Consider the following 17,247-nt stretch of genomic DNA (forward strand, 5'->3'; position numbering starts at 1 on the left):
AGAAAAGGCTCAGATCCCATTCCAACATGAATATAATCCCACCTCTACATGCCAAGACAGAAGTAGAGTCAGGAGGGAGGCCACAAAGTAGGTACTCTATTGGTCATAGGGCAAGAATACCAGTAGCTGCATACGGTTATATCTAGAACTCTAGTCCCTGTAGAGGATCAATAGCTTCCAGCAATGTAAAAGTGCCGTTCAAGTTTAAAACAACTCAGTTAAAAAAATATTTTTATTATTATTAGTCATCTGTTTTCTTTAAAGAAGTGATTAAAAATATCTTTCATTTATATAGTACTGTAAGAATTATAAAATACATACATTATTTCAGTTGAACCTTACAATAACCCAATGGGGTAAGAACTATTATTATTTCCATTTTCTGGATGGAAAAACAGAGGTCATATGATCTGCCCATTGCCAAACAACTAGGAGATGTTTGAGACCTGAGCCTAGGTCTTCTTGACTTCAGGTTCAGTGCTCTTTCCACTAAGGAGCTAAAACAGGACCCTTGAGTGATAAAGATTTGAATAAGACTGGGATTATCAATTCAGAATTTAAGGAAATTCATTTGCCATCCTGTTACAGCAATTCCTTTCAGGAAACTTACAATCTAGTAGGTGAGGTAAGACAAGCACAAAATTGACTTCTAAAACAAGGCAAAATAGAACAGTGGTGCAGCATTTCACATATGTTATCTTGTGATTCTCACAACAAATCTGTGAGTGGGTGGTATTATTATCTCAATGTTACAGTTAAGGAAAATGAATAAGCAGATATTAAGCAACTTGCCTAGGATCACACCTTGTAGTAAGTATCTGAGACAGAATTCAAATTTGGATCCTTCTGATAAAATGTCAGCAAAATGCAAGTTCGTCTCTGATTGTACCTTGCTTTTGAAATCCTCTTCTTGTGTCTAGTGAGAGGTAACTTACCCTGGAGAACTCTAGTGTAAAGGCCAAGATACTTAACCCTAGGCAATCATTTCACTTGCGAACGCCCTGGCATTGCTCTGCACTTTTACATTGCCAGTCTCTCCCACTTCCCCGGGCTTCAGAGAATCCTCTGGCCACTGACCTTTGCAGTGTCAACCAACTTTAACCCGGCTCGCCTCCTCTGAGACCTTCAGAGATCTCTGGCTACAATTTCTTGAATCATAGTTTAATAACTGATCAAGAATAGCCATGTGCAGACTTAAAGCCTTTATTATCCTTGCTCACATACTGCCCTGATCTTTTAACTCCTAAGTGAACACCAGGTCTGCCAGAGAACCACGTGTTCACTATCAAGATCCTTACCTCTCTTGGCTATTCATCCACTTGGTTCAGCTACCCCAGAATAAAGAGAGCGACCTCCTGCTGCGTGGGCTTAAGAAGGGTCTGTGAGGTCTCACGCACAGCTAATGAGAGAGGGAGCCATCTCCCCTTACTAAGTTATCTCAATATGACCAGGGTCCAGCCAGTCTCTGGCCACAGAAATTACTTCCAGGCCACTCAACAACTTCCTGTTTGCATTGGGCTGACTCATTGTAAAAAGACCCTAACACTCTAGAACCAGTTACATTTTTTTCAATTCAATTCAACAGATATTGTGTACTTTGCTAGGCTCCTGTAAGATCTGTACCACCCGAGACAGGCCCTAGAATTCTGGGAGCAATCCATATAACATATATATAATCTAGTTTCAAAAGGTGAATTTGAAAAGTTTAAGTAAAAAGAAGAATCTCACCTAAGCTAACCTAAGCTTTCACAGGAGTGAGCTGTGTAGGAGAATTTGCCCAAGCCTTTCAAGACTGACCAGCTTCAATACCTCAAAGATGAATATCTTTTTGCTTTAAAGTGTAGCTTTTGTCACTTGGAATTCCCTGAAATCTTTTTCCTTTCTAGAAAAACTGCTTGAGATGTTGAAAAGTAATCAAATTTTAGAAATTGTAGGAAGAGCTTACTTACCTAGAAAGCAGTACATTCTAAGCTTGTGCCTTCAGAAAGAGTTTATATTTGGAAGCTGTCTTCAATTTATAATGTAAATTATAAATTTAAATGTAAAATTCAGATTTTTAAAAAATTGTCACATAAAAGCTTGTTATAAATAAAATTGTATATATAGAGAGGTCCATAATCTGTTAAAGAAGTGGGCAGTAGAAAGAGGACTGGATTTGGAGTCAAGTCAAGAAGCATTAATTAAACACCTACAATGTGGCAGGATATGCCAAGCACTAGACTCAAAGAACCTTGGCTACTTATAACTGTTGTGACCTTGAGTAGGGAACAGAATCTCTCAAGGCCTCGATTTCCTCATCTATAAAATGAAGTTAGTCTAGATGGTTTCCAAGGTCTTTTTCTAGCTCTAAATCTATCATTTATGAGACAGTTACTTCAAACTTCAAAAGACCCATCTTTAATCAATCAGTATACTCCTTTCACTATCATACATCATCACCCCTCCATGCCCTAGAAAGAAATTTTATGAGCTTACATGACCAAAATAATTCAGTTTGTATTGACCTGATGATAATGAATTTTCCCACCTTTGCCTGTGTAATCCTTAAATTGAACATATAGAATCTGTTGTTGACCTGGAATTGGAGCCTTCTTATATAGACAAGGGACCTTCCAGTTTGCCAACATAATCTCTGAGGACTCAAGACCCTCTCTATACCACAATGATGCATCAGAGGAAGACTTGAGTGGACTGTGGCCATTTCACCACAGAGAGAATAGGGTAGAGTTCCTGCCTGATCTGATTATAGTCTAAAAACTAATTATAATTTAAAAAAAAAAAAAGAAGAAGAATGTTTGCCACAAGTTCCTTACCTACCCTTTAAGAAGTTTATATTAGTTTCCAATAAATGTACATAATAGTACCAGTTGATAAGTGGACAAGACAGTTCTAAATTAACAAATAGACAAACTAAGATTGTGACTACTCAGACCTTCAGCATTAATTATTTCTGTTTTATCTGACTAAAATTGTCTTCCTATCCATCCAAAAAAAGTTGTTTTTTCATAGAGAGTGCCTCTTTTGCATTTCTAGTTGATTGATATCTTCTTTATGGAAAACATTGCTTTCACCAGATAGTACCAATGATTTCAGTTTAGAAAGGTGGCTTGCCTGACTTCCCTCATGATAGGTGAAGTGTGATGATTAAACAGCCGAGAGGTAAGAATCAGGATCTACTTCTGACTGTAAGAACCCTTCTGAAGGATCTGGCTATAGATAACTATGCTCCTGAATTTTTTTGTCCATCAATTACAGATGGAATACATATTAATGAAATGGGAGGTTTTATACCAGTGGAAACATTACCATGATTAAGCAAACTTCTCTTGGGCAAAGAAATTGAAAAGTTCTGGTTCTATTTCTTAAAATAACAAATTTCACAAAGGAACACAAAGTGGCTCTGAAAACCATACCATGTACCTCATACATCTCCCCAGCAGCCATGAGGGAGTCCAGAAGTAAGTCTATAATGCCAAACCTATGTACTCTTTGTTCCACAGAACAGGGAAAAGTAACATGTTGGGAAATTGTGTACCATTTGGGTTTAGCTTTCCAAACAATGGGCTGACATTGAGTCACTCATGATAGTCAGAAGTGGCACTTGGACGAGAATTGGATATTCACAAAACCACACTGGTTTATACTTTGATATAGGGCAATAAAACAGAGACAAAGAATTTTAGTATTTATACCAGCTTTATTGGAAATATAGGACCTGAGAACACAGCAGGAACAAGGATATAAGAGGAACAACCTTTTATTTGGGAGTTATGATAATAAAGGAACAAAAGGGAGAGAACTCTATATGACATTCACAATTTCCACAAACCTGAAGCATCTCACTTTGCTTCTCCCTTCATCTATTATATGAATCAGACAGAATCCCACAAGTACTTTGCAAAAAACAAATAAGCTCAACAACCAACAAACCTGGAATTGAATTGCTTAGAGCTACTGAAAAGGAGAATGGGGTATGTATTGCTCCCCAACTAATTGTAGAGAAAGGAAGGGCCAAAAAGTCATTTAAGTAGTCTGAGGTATCTATTTATTTTACTGTCAAAAGACTTTTCAATTTAGGAGAGAAAAAAAATTTACCTTATCTATGTTTTTTTGATTGCCCATTCCACAAAATTTGAAGTTCAAGTTTTTTTTTTTTTTAAACTTAAATCTTTCATTTTCACATTGCCTTCATTTCCAAATAAATCCCTCCCCTTTTTCCTAGCCAAACAGTGTTCTCTTATAACAAAGAATCTTTTTAAAAAGAGGAAAAAATGACAATTCAGCAAAACTAACAAACACATTATAGAATCTAAAAGTATAAACTATGGTCCACACTCTTATACCCTAATTTTTACAAAGAAGGGAAAGAGGGGCTGCGGAATGTTATGAAAGATCTTACCTAGCTTTGCTACCTTCCTGCTTGTATCACTTTTGCCTGAAATGGGAGAAACATGTCTCATTTCACATAGTTTTGTGACATAGTATAGCATAAAAGATTGAACTATTCAAATGGATCTGTGTTCTAATCAGTTTAGCTAGTCTCATCAAAAAGTGGTACAGTGGATAGAGTCAAATCTGGAATCAGGAAGACCTGACTTTAAAATCCTACTTCAGAAACCAGCTGTGTAAACCTGGGCAATTCACTTCACTCTGTTTATCTCAGTTTCCTTTATAAAATGAGCTGGAGAAGGAAATAGCAAACAACCTCAATGTCTTTCCCAAAAAAACTCCAAAATGGGGTCATGTAGAATTGCACATCACTGAAGCAAATGAACACATCTACCAAAGTGGTATACTGCAAACTATAAAGAAAAGTCTGTCCATCCCCATGATATTTTTGTTCATGTTTTCCATGAGGAGCCAACCAACATACTAAAGCTTACTCTTGCTTTATCTGGACATCTTGGAGGAAGGAGAAGGGAACGACATTTTTAAAGCACTTACTATGATAATATGTTCCTATTAGATGGCATAGTAAATTCTTTTTTCTAAGATGCTTCTCTAATGAAAATCCATGTAACAAATTTCATTGATCTCAACCAATTCAGAAAATAGTTAACAAGCTATTATGCACAGAGCACTTGCCTAGCCATATATATATATATATATATATATATATATATATATATACACACACAAAATATATCCATTTGAAAACCTTGTTTGGCTGCCATTTTGCTTAACTGTATATATGTATATCTTTTAGTATCAAAGTTCTATAAAATGCTTTGACATAGAATAGCAACTATAAAATACTGAGTGGCCACTTGAGATGGAGACTACATTTTTGAACCACCTATAGCTTAGGTCACCTAATTATCTAGGAGAGGCATTATTTCTAGTTCTTTGATTTTACTGGTGTGATTCCTGTATTTCTTCCTTTATTTGATATCTGGACAATAATTCAGCTTGATTCTGTTAGCCTATCAATGATAAAGGAGCCAAGCATGAACAAAAGTCATACCAGAAATCTTAAAAGAAAATTCTTCAAATCATGCATATATCAGTTTTTTATCTCAGCCCCAGACCCAGATTCCCAACCTGATTGGGAACCTGGTTCATAGCCCTGGGTTGTTTTTCAGATTATCCAGTGCTATTGTCAAAAGTCCATTTTACAGCATTAGTATTTAATCTTGTAAGGACATCTGTTCTACTGGAATCCTATTTCCTACAACTTTTTTTTTTCAAGCATTTTCTCTCTCTCTCATGGATTCTACAAAAATGCTACATTTTTGACTCAAGGCAAATAGATCTTCACATTCATCTGACCTTCCTACACCATGTCCTTGTCATTGGGGAGGCTAATAAAGTTTTGCTGGTAGTTTTCATTTCAGTTTTTGGCGCCTCTCAGAGTAGAAGGGCGGCCCCGAGCTGGTTTGTCAGCACTCAAAGATCCCTGAAATATCATGCAGTTAAGTTTCAAATACTAAGTTTGTTTTTCTTCCAGGAAGATTCATATGCTCACAAAAAGTTGTAGGGCCAAGCTCCACCCCAATCAAAATGTATTTGCCAGCCCCAAAGAAGCAAAGGATGAAGAAGCTCATGCCCCCTCATCCATCATTTTTCCACTAAGAACTTTACAGCTGGATAATAAAAATCTGGATTTGATATTTTTTTCATTTGCAAGTCAACTGAATAGCTTGTCCACATGGATATAAAGGAATATAAGCAAAAAGTGCCCATGGTATTAAATCTGAATGTGAGATGTTGAAAATTATCCATTTCAGTAGCATTTCCTCTTTTATATCCAAATGTGAATATTCCTTTTTTAGGTTTTGTTCTTAACTGGTTTTGGCTGTGTGTATGTGGACATCACTCATGAGTGTGGTACAGCGATCATAACAATGGCCCCAGAAGGAAAAGCAGGACCAATCTTAACCAATGCCAACAGGTAATTTTAGTTTTTTAGTAGTTGTATAGCATGCCTTCCAACTATAATGCATTTTATGCATATTATTATGTTTTTCTGTATTGCCCATCTTTTTTTGTTACAATATCATTTTATAAGAGAAAGGGCTGGCCTTAGAATCAGGAAGACCTAAGTCTAAGTCTTATCTCTGAGCTGTAGATGAGCTTCTTGCTGCATTGTAGAGCAAGTTTCTATGTAGGAGTTCTTTATATTTATGACATTACGGTTCTAGACCTCTCTTTTAACTTCCATACTATCCCCTCCTCCCAAATGGCTTTTGGTTAAAGATTGTGTAAGTCACAATAGAGCATAATATCATTGTCAATTGGCAAACATTTATGATTATTATAGTAAAATGATCTTCTGTATCAAGTAAAATTCATCTGTGATGAATTTCACAGGCTACTTAACAAATTAGAACTTACATACTCACAATATATACTCTATCACAAGGTATAAATTAATCTTTATTTAACCATATGTCCATATGGCAATTTGAAATTATAAATTATATTCCATAAACATGAGAGACAACAAAAATATAAACATTTTCCAGGATTTCTTCTCTTCCCTTGGCCATTTTTTTGAACGTATTGAGTAGTTATATCTTAAGATATGCTTAACTTTTTTGTAAAGCACTTAGTTTTTTTTCTATAACATATCATCAGTTTTGAATCTCCAAATGCAGAATTTGTGCTCATGTAGATGGAGATAAATTTGACCTTTACAATGCTTATAAAGAAAGTAGAAAGAATATTAGTATAAATGCTTTTGGAAGATAAATGCTATATTACCTAAAAGAACACAATTTTAATTACCTATTAGCATTTTACAATTGTTGCTTTATATGGAAGCTTTTATAAATTCATTTTGAATGTATCAAATCTTTTTTTAAAGGAAGTTTCCTAACAGTACCTACAAGGCAAAAAATGTATTAGCTGAGCTTAAGTACTTAGATGTGCCCAAGATCATACATATATCTATGATTACAGTATCATAGATTTAGAAGAATCTTAAAGAGAACAGTAATATTAGTAATTTTACTGACATAAAGTTTTATCATCAGTTCATTCTTTCATTTTATAGAATTGGGGGCTTGAAAGAGTAAATAGAATAAAACTTTGTTTTTATTAAAAGTTAAAATTTTCACTAGTTAAAATTGACACATCCTTAATCTAAATGGGAAGATTTGACTCTACTATAAATTTTCATTCTCAGTTCCATTATTGCCCCTCTTTAAAAATGCTTATTTTTAATACTTAAAACTGTTGTCTTCAAGAGATTATGCAAAAATGTGCATGTTTTTAGGCCTATATTAATATTATAACTGGGCTAATCTTCTAGAAAGTTGACCAGTTTCTTATTGAACAGATCAACTTGTAGCTGAGCAAGTCCAATCATGATTAACCACAGAGAAAATATGCCTTCATTCCAAAAATGGCCTTGGTTACTCAAACACTTGTGTTTTCAAAATAGGAAAGTAGTAAACAGCAATGACTCCTGCAGCTATGGTGAAAAAAAAAAAAAAAAAGGAAATATTTGGAAGGATTGTTAAGGTTTTTGTATTAGCATGTTCTTTATGTCCTCAGCTTTGAACTCTATGATGAGCATGATTATGAATAAGTGGGTATAACCTAGAAGGACATTGGAATAAAAACATAGTGTTGATAAAGGATTGCATAGAAAGACACAACAGGAACTTGTAATAGTCCCATTGGGGATATTTCCCATTGCTGTTGGGGTGTGACTGGATCAATTTAGACACAATGTACTGCCATTTGTGCTCTTATTTGTTTCATATGCAGTCTTGTGTCACATTGGTGACGAATTGTCATAAAATGGAAAAATCATCTTTTTTTTCTTTTTTTTTTCATCCAGGACTCTGGGGAAGAGTGTTACACTAAAAGTGTTCATCACTCAGTCAAGCCTTACAATATTTGATGATCTCACCCACCACAAAACATCATCTGAGCTTCTGCGGCTCACGCTGGATAACATCTTTCTAAACATGGAACCAGTAGTCAGCTACCTCAGAGCTCTACCTCTTGAAGGGACTACTGCAGGAGTCCCACAGCTTTATAGCCTGGAGGTCTTCTGTGGGGACTTTCAGCTGGACAATCAACTCTATAACAAATCCAATTTCCACTTTCCTGTTCTGGTCTGCCAGGGAGAAAAAGTAGAAACGATCCAGTGGTCCAGAATGCATAATCTCCTCATATCTAGCAAAGATTTGGAAGAATATAAAGAAAATTGTTTTATCAAAGTTTGCATCACTTTGTCTGAGAAACAAAACTTCCTGTTTGATATTAATGAATTTAGTTTTGAAATGAAACCAGCCAGGTTATATGTAGAAGACACATTTGTTTACTACATCAAAACTCTCTTTGATACTTATCTTCCCAACAGCAAACTGGCTAATCATTCTAAGAAGTGCTCGGACCTCATACAACTGTTGCCTGAGCAAGTCAGACAGCATGCCAAAGCTTTGGTCAATCCAGTGAAATTAAGAAGACTAGCCATCCAGCCAGTGAATCTCTCAGTCAGCATCCATGCGTCCCTGAAGCTGTACATTGCTTCTGATCACACACCTCTCTCCTTCTCTGTATTCGAGCGGGGACCCATCTTCACAACCGCCAGGCAGCTCATCCACACTCTGGCAATGCACTATGCTGCTGGGGCTCTCTTCCGAGCGGGTGAGTACAGCAGGGCAGAGGGCTTCACACAGAGCTCCCCAGTCCTCCATCCCAGACTCAGTGAGTAAAATGTCACAGATCCCCTTAGTTGTTATTGAGTGTTCCTTCCCTCCTCAAATGATCACGTGTATTCTTACTTCTCTATTTATCTGTCAACATTGTATCCTCCCTTCTTCCCCCTTTAGACTACAAACTTCTTGAAAGCAGGGACAATTTGGTATTTTGTCTTTGTTTTCCCAGAACCTGGTGCTTGATATATTTGTTGTTGTTCAGTTGTTCAGGCATGTCAAACTCTTTGACCCAGCACTGTATCCACTGAGCCACCCAGGTGCCTGATATATGGTGGGTGCTTAATAGACATTTATTGGTTTGGATTGAATTAATTCCTACTATGTACTAGAACTATTCCCTTAGTGAAAGGTAGAAACCTTCATTCCATAGGGTCACTTAGGGTAAAATGAAGTTAGTGACTTTATTGTTCCAGCCCACTAACTAATATTCTAATGCAGTTCAGAAAATTAGCACAGGCCCAGTACTCCTGGAACTAAAAGAAATCATATTCTAGGTCACTCTATTTTATAGGATCATAAATATTTAGAGCTAGAGGAATTATCCTTCGAGATCATCCAGAAACCACCCTTTCATTTTGTGACCATCCCAAGCTACTTAACCTTTTAGCCCCCTAATTGTCTAAGATGAATTATTAATCTACATCTGACACAGTAGTTTTCTATACTGGAAATTCCTAATACTTATACAGATTTAGATAAAAAATTTCTTATATTTATATACATATATGCATGTGTGTTTGTATACACACACATACATGTAGAGACAATTCTCGTTTTATATAAATGGGTCATTCCCACAGACTTCTGTGTAATTCAGTTTTGCCAGACACTTGGGGAAGAAGAGAAGGAAGGTAGTTAAGAAAGGGACCATGCACTCATGCAGAGAGAACACTGGTACGCAGCTCAGGGAAATGCCAGGGCCAGCTGTGTGGGGGCCTGGCAAGGACCAAGCTAGACACAGACACAGAGAAGAGGATGAGCAACACAGGGCTGCATGGTATGCGTGATACCTAAGCGCAGATGTACAGAAGACAGATCCCTGGGAACCTGATGTCCCAATGGGTGGTCCCTACTGGTAGAGTAGAGCAGGGCAAAGGTTTTCTCTCTTGCTCAGGATGTCTAAATAAGATCCCCACATGGTAGTGGCAAAGGTATGATCTCTCCATGCATCCCTTTTTTCTGCTTTCATTTGGAAGGTTTTTTTGTACACAATACTATATAGTAAAGTTAATCTAATTGGGAGGTTTGGGGAATGCAGATTTCTTTCAAAATTCTTCACATAAAGTTGAATTTGCATAATACAAATTTAAAGGGAGAATTGTCTGTACATATATACGTGTGTGTGTATGTGTGTATATACATATTTTATTTATTTATATATATTAAAGACACATAGACAGATATCATAGTTTGAATGTGTTCTCATAATTAGGAAGTTTAGAAGCCAAAAAGTGGTTGCCATATTATTAAGATAACTTTTTTTTCCCATTTAGTTAGTTCTATGTTGATCTTTGAATTTGAAAATAAGATCATGGGTAGATTCCCTATGGGCCTGTTACTTGTGCAAAAGCAGTTAGGAAAACATTTTATTTGTAAAAAAAGAATTGTATAAATAAGCAGCTGACATCCTAAGTTTAAAAAAAAAAACTTAAACAATTCCATAAATTGTTATTGGAACACAGGGGTAAAAGAGGTAAATGAATTAACTCATATATTCTCTGAAAGTGTATTGTTCAGATCAGATCAGGTAAATGCCAAGTGGAAATACATGTCTCTGTGGGATTCTGGCCTAAATATGGCCTTTAAAAACACTAACTTGCAGTATTCAGTAATATTATACCATAAGCCACATGCTGAAAGAGAGTTTCCTTTGGGTGTTTGGTCATGTGTGTTGTTTTTCTTAATTTGTTTTTAATGCTGATATTCTGTTGAGATGTCTTTTAATTCACTCCAAATATGCTGAACTATTGCTGCCCCAACCTCATCCCTCACAGAGACTAGCAACTCTAATGTTGCTAGGGGGCCAGTTTGTTTAGTTATATTGGACATGTTATCAGTGAAAACCTGTGTACAACTTGGAAGATTCCCAGAAGAAAGTAATGAATAAAAGAGTAGGAAACAAACAAAATAAATTCACTTTATAGACCATTGTATAGAAATGACTAAAGATAAAGAGCAACCCAAAAAATAAGTGAAGGGCTAAAAAGTTAGTTTATATATAAATGTAAACAACTACCATCTACACCACTAAGAGAAGAAGGACTAGAGCACAGATTGTAGCAGAATCAATCATGATGGTTGTAAATATTGTTGTAGATTTCTGAGGGAGACAGGCAGAGCCAAGGTGGTAGAGAAGCAATAAAAAGTAGAGCAAATTCCTTATCCTACATTTCTTTCAAACAGATCAAGCAAATGTAGAGAAATTAAGAAAATCCTGTTAGAAAAATCTAAGAAAAAAATCACTCGTCATCCAGCCTTGGTTAACACAGAGAGACAGACAGCAAGATCTGTGGACAATGGTGATGAATCTGGAGTAGATCAAGGCAGAGCATTCCAGTGCACCCATGCAAGAAGAGGCCCTAAAGCCAGCATACAGAGGCCCCAGACAAGGGGCAGGAGCCAGTGCCAAGTGGCTTGCTCACTGCCCAATTCTGGATCACAGAGCCAGAGAGGACTTAGATGGGGAGATGTGCCTAGGGAAGAGAATGAAATATGCATTTATATAATACCAATTATGTACCAGGCACTGTGCTAAGAGATTTACAAATAGTATCTCATTTGAGTTTCACAACAATCCTGCAAGACAGGTATTCTTGTCTCCATTTTATCATTGAAGAAACTGAGGGAAATTGAGGCTAAAGGAATTGCCCACAATCCCCCAAGTATTTGAGGCCAATTTTAACCCAAGTTTCCCTGACTCCAGGCTTGGCACTCTATCCAGTGCATCAGCAGCTGCCCAGGTATGGCATTCCAGGATAAGAAGTAGTCGCAGACCCTAGGTTTTATGTGTGTGTGTGTGTGTGTGTGTGTGTGCGCGCATATATACGTATATATGTGTGTGTGCGCACAAAGACAGACCCAAACCTAGGTCAGGCACTTAAAAGCTCCAACCAAGCAGGTAGCCATTAGAGCCTGGGTCCTTTACTTTGGGAGCACTGAGAGCGTATACCTCTCCCGCCTGAGAAGTCCCTGAAATCCTGCAATAACATGATACTCAAAATTCCCAAGAAAGCAGCACCAAGAGCAGTTCAGACCTTTCTCCAGAAGTTACACAACCATGTTCTAACACCTAATAGGTGTAAGATGGAAGAATGAACAAATAAAAAAGGGAATTTTATAGAATTTCATTCTATAGTTTTTATTATTCAAGATATAATCCCAGAAAAAGACATCTACACACAAAGCCTCAGGACAACCAGAATCACTAAAAGAGATAAAGCAAAAAAAATTTTTTTAATTATTAATGAAAAGGAAATGGGAGAGGGAAAAAAATGAAAGCTATGGAAGAAAAAAACACAAAGAAAATTAACAACTTAGCACGAGAGGTACAACTTGTCTAAGCAACAAACTCCCTGAAAATTAGAATGGATCAAATAGAAACAGATAACCCCATGAAACAATAAGAAATATTAAAACAAAACCAAAAGATTGGAAAAAAGAAGAAAATATGAGATATGTCTTAGAAAAAAAAACAGCCAGGTATTAGGGAGGAAAAATAAAAGAATCATTGGCATACCTAAGTGTCATGGTCACAGAAGAACCTAGGTATATTTCAAGAAATCTTAAAAGAAAACTGTCCATATTTCCTAGCACTAGAGGACAGCATGAAAGCAGAAAAAGTCTAGTAAAGAGAAAGAGGAAGGAAAGAAATGAGGGAGGGAGAAAGGGAAGAAGAGAAATTATTCCTAAAATCCAGAGCTTCCAAGTCAAAGAAAAAAAATGCAGCAAGGAGCCAGAAGGAAAGCATTCAAGTGCTGAGAAGCCACAATCAAGATTCTATATAATTTAATAGCCGCCACTATAAAGACTTGAAAAACTTGGATTACAATATTCCAGAAAGCTAAAGGACATAGAATAATAAGCCAAGAATAATTTTCCAAGTAAGATTGAGTATAATCCCATTTGGGGGGAAAATGAACCTTTAATGAAATTCAGGAGTTTCAGGCATTCCTGATGAAAAGACCAAAGCTCTATAGCAATGATGAAATTCAAATATAGGAATTAAAAGGAAATGAAATACAAAGGAACAATCGTAAGTGGCTAAATCTGGATAAGTTGATTATACTGTAGTATTGGATGATGATACGTGTGTCCCTTATGAATCCTGTGATCATCAGAGGACATTTAGAGTTTAAATAGGGAGGAAGCCTAGGAATTGGCTCTCTTATGTCTTGATGATTTTAAAGATGAATGAAAATAGAAGACAAATACTCTAGAGAAGGAAAGGAAAAGAAGGTTAAAGAAAATTTTCTCACATAGAGTAAACAAATAAACAAGGAGGAAGGAAGGGGAGAAACTGCTATTAAATAAGATCCTCCTTGTGATTGTTTAATTAGGTACCATATTGATGTTCAAATCACTTTCTAAGACAACTGGTAATAGATATTTCATTTTTTATATAGTATTTTCCCCTCCACTTACTTGTCAAAACAGTTTTTATCATTGATTTTCACTAGATTTTGAGTTACAAATTTTTCTCTTTCCCACACTCCTCTCTCCCTCTTCTAAAAATGGTAGACAGTTTATTATATATGTGCTATCATGTAAAATATATTTTTACATTAGTCACTGTTGTGAAAGAAGAAACAGATCAAAAGGAAAAATAAACACACAAAAAAAGAACAAAAATAAGTGAAAAATAAGTAGGTTTCAGTCTTCTTTTAGAACCCGTCACTTCTTTTTCTGGATGTAGATAGCATTTTCCTTTGTGAGCCTTTGATATTTATCTTGTATCATTGTGTTGCTGAGAAGAACTGAATCATTCATAGAGTTAGTCATCACAAAATACTGTTGATGCTGTGCACATTTTCCTGTTTCTGCTCATTTCACTTTTCACCAATTCATATGTCTTTCCAGATTTTTCTGAAATCTTCCTATTTATCATTTCTTATTGCACAGTAGTATTCCATTGCATTCATAATACCACAGGTTGAATGAAGTTCAACCACTCATCAGTTTCCAATATTATGCCATCACAAAAAGAGCTGCTCTAAGTAGTTTTGCACATGTGGGTTCTTTTCCCTTTTTCATTATCTCTTTGGAATAAACCTAGTAGTAATATTGCCGGATCAAAAAGAATACACAGTTTGATTGCCCTTTGAGCATAATTCCAATATTTTTTAATATTTATTATTTTATTTTTCCCCAGTTAGATGTAAAAACAATTTTTAACATTTGCTTTTAAAACTTTGATTCTTTCCCTTCTTCCTTCCCCACCTTGCCCTTCCTTGAAAACGCAGTTAATTCAATATAGATTATACATATGTAGTCATGCAAAACATTTCTGTAATAGTCATATTATGAAAGAAAATAGAGACCTCAAAGAAAATGAATAGTTTTTTTTAAAAAATATGCTTCACCATCAGTTCTTCTGTGGATAGCATTTTTCATCATAAGTCCATCAAAGTTGTCTTGGATTATTGTATTGTTGAGAATAGTTAAGTCATTCACAGCTGATCATCTTACGATATTGCTGTTACTTTGCACAAAGTACATTTCACTGCATCAGCTCATGGAAGTCTTTCTAGGTTTTTCTGAGAGCATCCTGCTCATCATTTCTTATAACACAGTAGTGTTCCATCATAAGCACATACCATAATTTATTCATCTGTTCCACAATTGATGGGCATCCCTTCAATTTCCAATTCTTTGCCCCCAGGAAAGAGTTGCTATAAATATTTTCTGTACACATAGATCCTTTTCCTTTTTGATTTTTTATCTCTTGTGATGCAGTCCAGGTAAGTGGTATTACTAGATCGATGGTTTTTATATTACTTATATAAAAGGCCTGATTTTATATTACTTCAGGCATAGTTCCAAAGTGCAATATAGAATGGTTGAATCAGTATACAAGTTCAACAATACAATGAATGTCTCATTTTTCCCATATCCTCTTCACCAGTTATCATTTTTCTTGTCTGTCCTATTAACCAACCTAATAAGGTATATGGTAGCACTTCAGAATTGTTTTAATTTCAATTTCTCCAATCAGTAGTGAGTTGGAGCATTTTTTCATATGGCTATAGATAACTATGATTACTTCATCTGAAAATTGTTTATAACTTTTGATCTTTTATCAATTGGGGAATGGCTCTTATTTTTATAAATTTGACTCAGTTTTCTATGTATTTCAGAAACTATCAGAGAAACTTGCTTCAAAAATTCCTTTTACAATTGCTCTTGCTAACTATATTTCCCCTTTTTATTCTATTTTTCATCCTTTTACCCCATCCTTCCTCAAAAGTGTTTTGCTTCTGACTACTCTCCACTCAGTCTGTACTCCCTTCTGTCATCCTCCTTCTGTTATTCCCTTCCTCTCTTACTAGTGGAGTTATAAAATGATCCTGTAGAAGAACATAGATTATACATACCCAATCTATATATTTGGGTATTATACCCAATTAAATAGGTATGTTTTTCCTCTCTTTGAGCTAGTTCTGATGAGAGTAAGGTTCACTCTATCCCCTTTATATCCTCCCTCTTGCCCTGTACTGGAAAAGCTTTGTCTTGTCTATTTTATATATGATAATTCTACCTCTCCCTTTCCTTTCTCCCCATACATTCCTCTTGCCTCTTAATTTTAGTTTTTAGATATTATCTGTGACATTTGTGTCCTCTGTCTATATATACTCCTTCTAACAACCCTAATAATGAAAAAATTCTTGTAAGTTACAAGTGTCATCTTCCTATGTAGGAATATAAACAATTTAACCTTATGAAGTCCCTTATAATTTCACTTTCCTCTTTATCTCTTTATGATTCTCTAGAGTCTAGTATCTGAAAATCAAATGTTCTATTCAGTATTGGTCTTTTCATCAAGAAGACTTGAAAGTCCTTTATTTCATTGAATATCCATTTTTTCCCCTGGAGGATTATAGTCACTTTTGCTGGGTAGATGATTCTTGGTTGTAATCTTAGCTCTTTGCCCTCTGAAATATCATGCTCCAGACACTCCTGTCCTTTAATGTAAAAGCTGCTACAACTTGTATTATCCTAATGGACATAGTTCCAAGTTGCTTTCCAGAATGGTTGGATCATTTTACAACTCCACCAGCAGTACATTAGTGTCCAATTTTATCACATCCTCTCCAATATTTATCCTTTTCCTTTTTTTTGTCATATTAATCAATATGATACTTAGAGTTGTTTTAATTTGCATTTCTCTAATCAGAGTAATTTAGAACACTTCTTCATATGCCTGTAGATAGTTTTGATTTCTCCATCTGAAAAATGTCCATTCATATCCTTTGACTATTTATCAACTGGGGAATGGCGTAAGCAGACATTGTTCAAAGTGGTGAGCAAAAGAGTCAATATTCTAAGCTCTTCTGACTCCAAATGTAGACCTTTCTCCATTCGGCTCATTACACTGCCATTGCAAAGGAGCAGGACGGGGAGGGGGAGGGAGAAGGGGGGGAAGAAGGAGGGGCAAGAGGTAGGGAGGCAGGGTAATAATCCAGTAAATTAGAAAAGTTCCAGACTTGAAGAAAGTCTTTATTCTTGCTGGCAAAATTATGAACTTTTAAATCATTTTTTACGTCATTTGACTCCAAAGATGGCATTTAATATAGCTAGTTTCATTATAGGAACAGTTAGTGAGCATAGTGATTATAGTTATATCTCCAGGGATAAATTCTATAACTGAGGTAATGGGATCGATCAGTCAGCCTCTACTTATTAAATCATTTTCTACATCTGTAAAAAAAAAAAAAAAAAAAGGAGGATCTTGGACTAAATGACCTCTGTAATACCGTTAAGCTCTCATCTATGGGCCTGTGGTTTTTTCAGGGACAGTTTAGGTGTGGCCCAGAATGAAGGAAAGAGAGGAAACCATGGGACCTCCTAAGGTTCCTTT

The 17,247-nt window shown here is 35.8% G+C and overlaps 1 protein-coding gene across 2 annotated transcripts in view; it reads left to right on the top strand.

Annotated features, from left to right (window-relative positions):
• Positions 1 to 17,247, top strand: part of VPS13B (vacuolar protein sorting 13 homolog B) — a 1,012,351-nt gene that overhangs the window by 974,168 nt on the left and 20,936 nt on the right. For both annotated transcript variants that reach the window (XM_051970918.1, XM_051970917.1), the window contains 2 exons: positions 6,273 to 6,391; positions 8,288 to 9,102. In XM_051970918.1, coding sequence (XP_051826878.1) covers positions 6,273 to 6,391; positions 8,288 to 9,102 — 934 coding nt within the window. The remainder of the gene's footprint in view (positions 1 to 6,272; positions 6,392 to 8,287; positions 9,103 to 17,247) is intronic.

The sequence above is a fragment of the Antechinus flavipes genome, chromosome 1 (genome assembly GCF_016432865.1).
Source record: "Antechinus flavipes isolate AdamAnt ecotype Samford, QLD, Australia chromosome 1, AdamAnt_v2, whole genome shotgun sequence".
Lineage (NCBI taxonomy): Eukaryota > Metazoa > Chordata > Mammalia > Dasyuromorphia > Dasyuridae > Antechinus > Antechinus flavipes.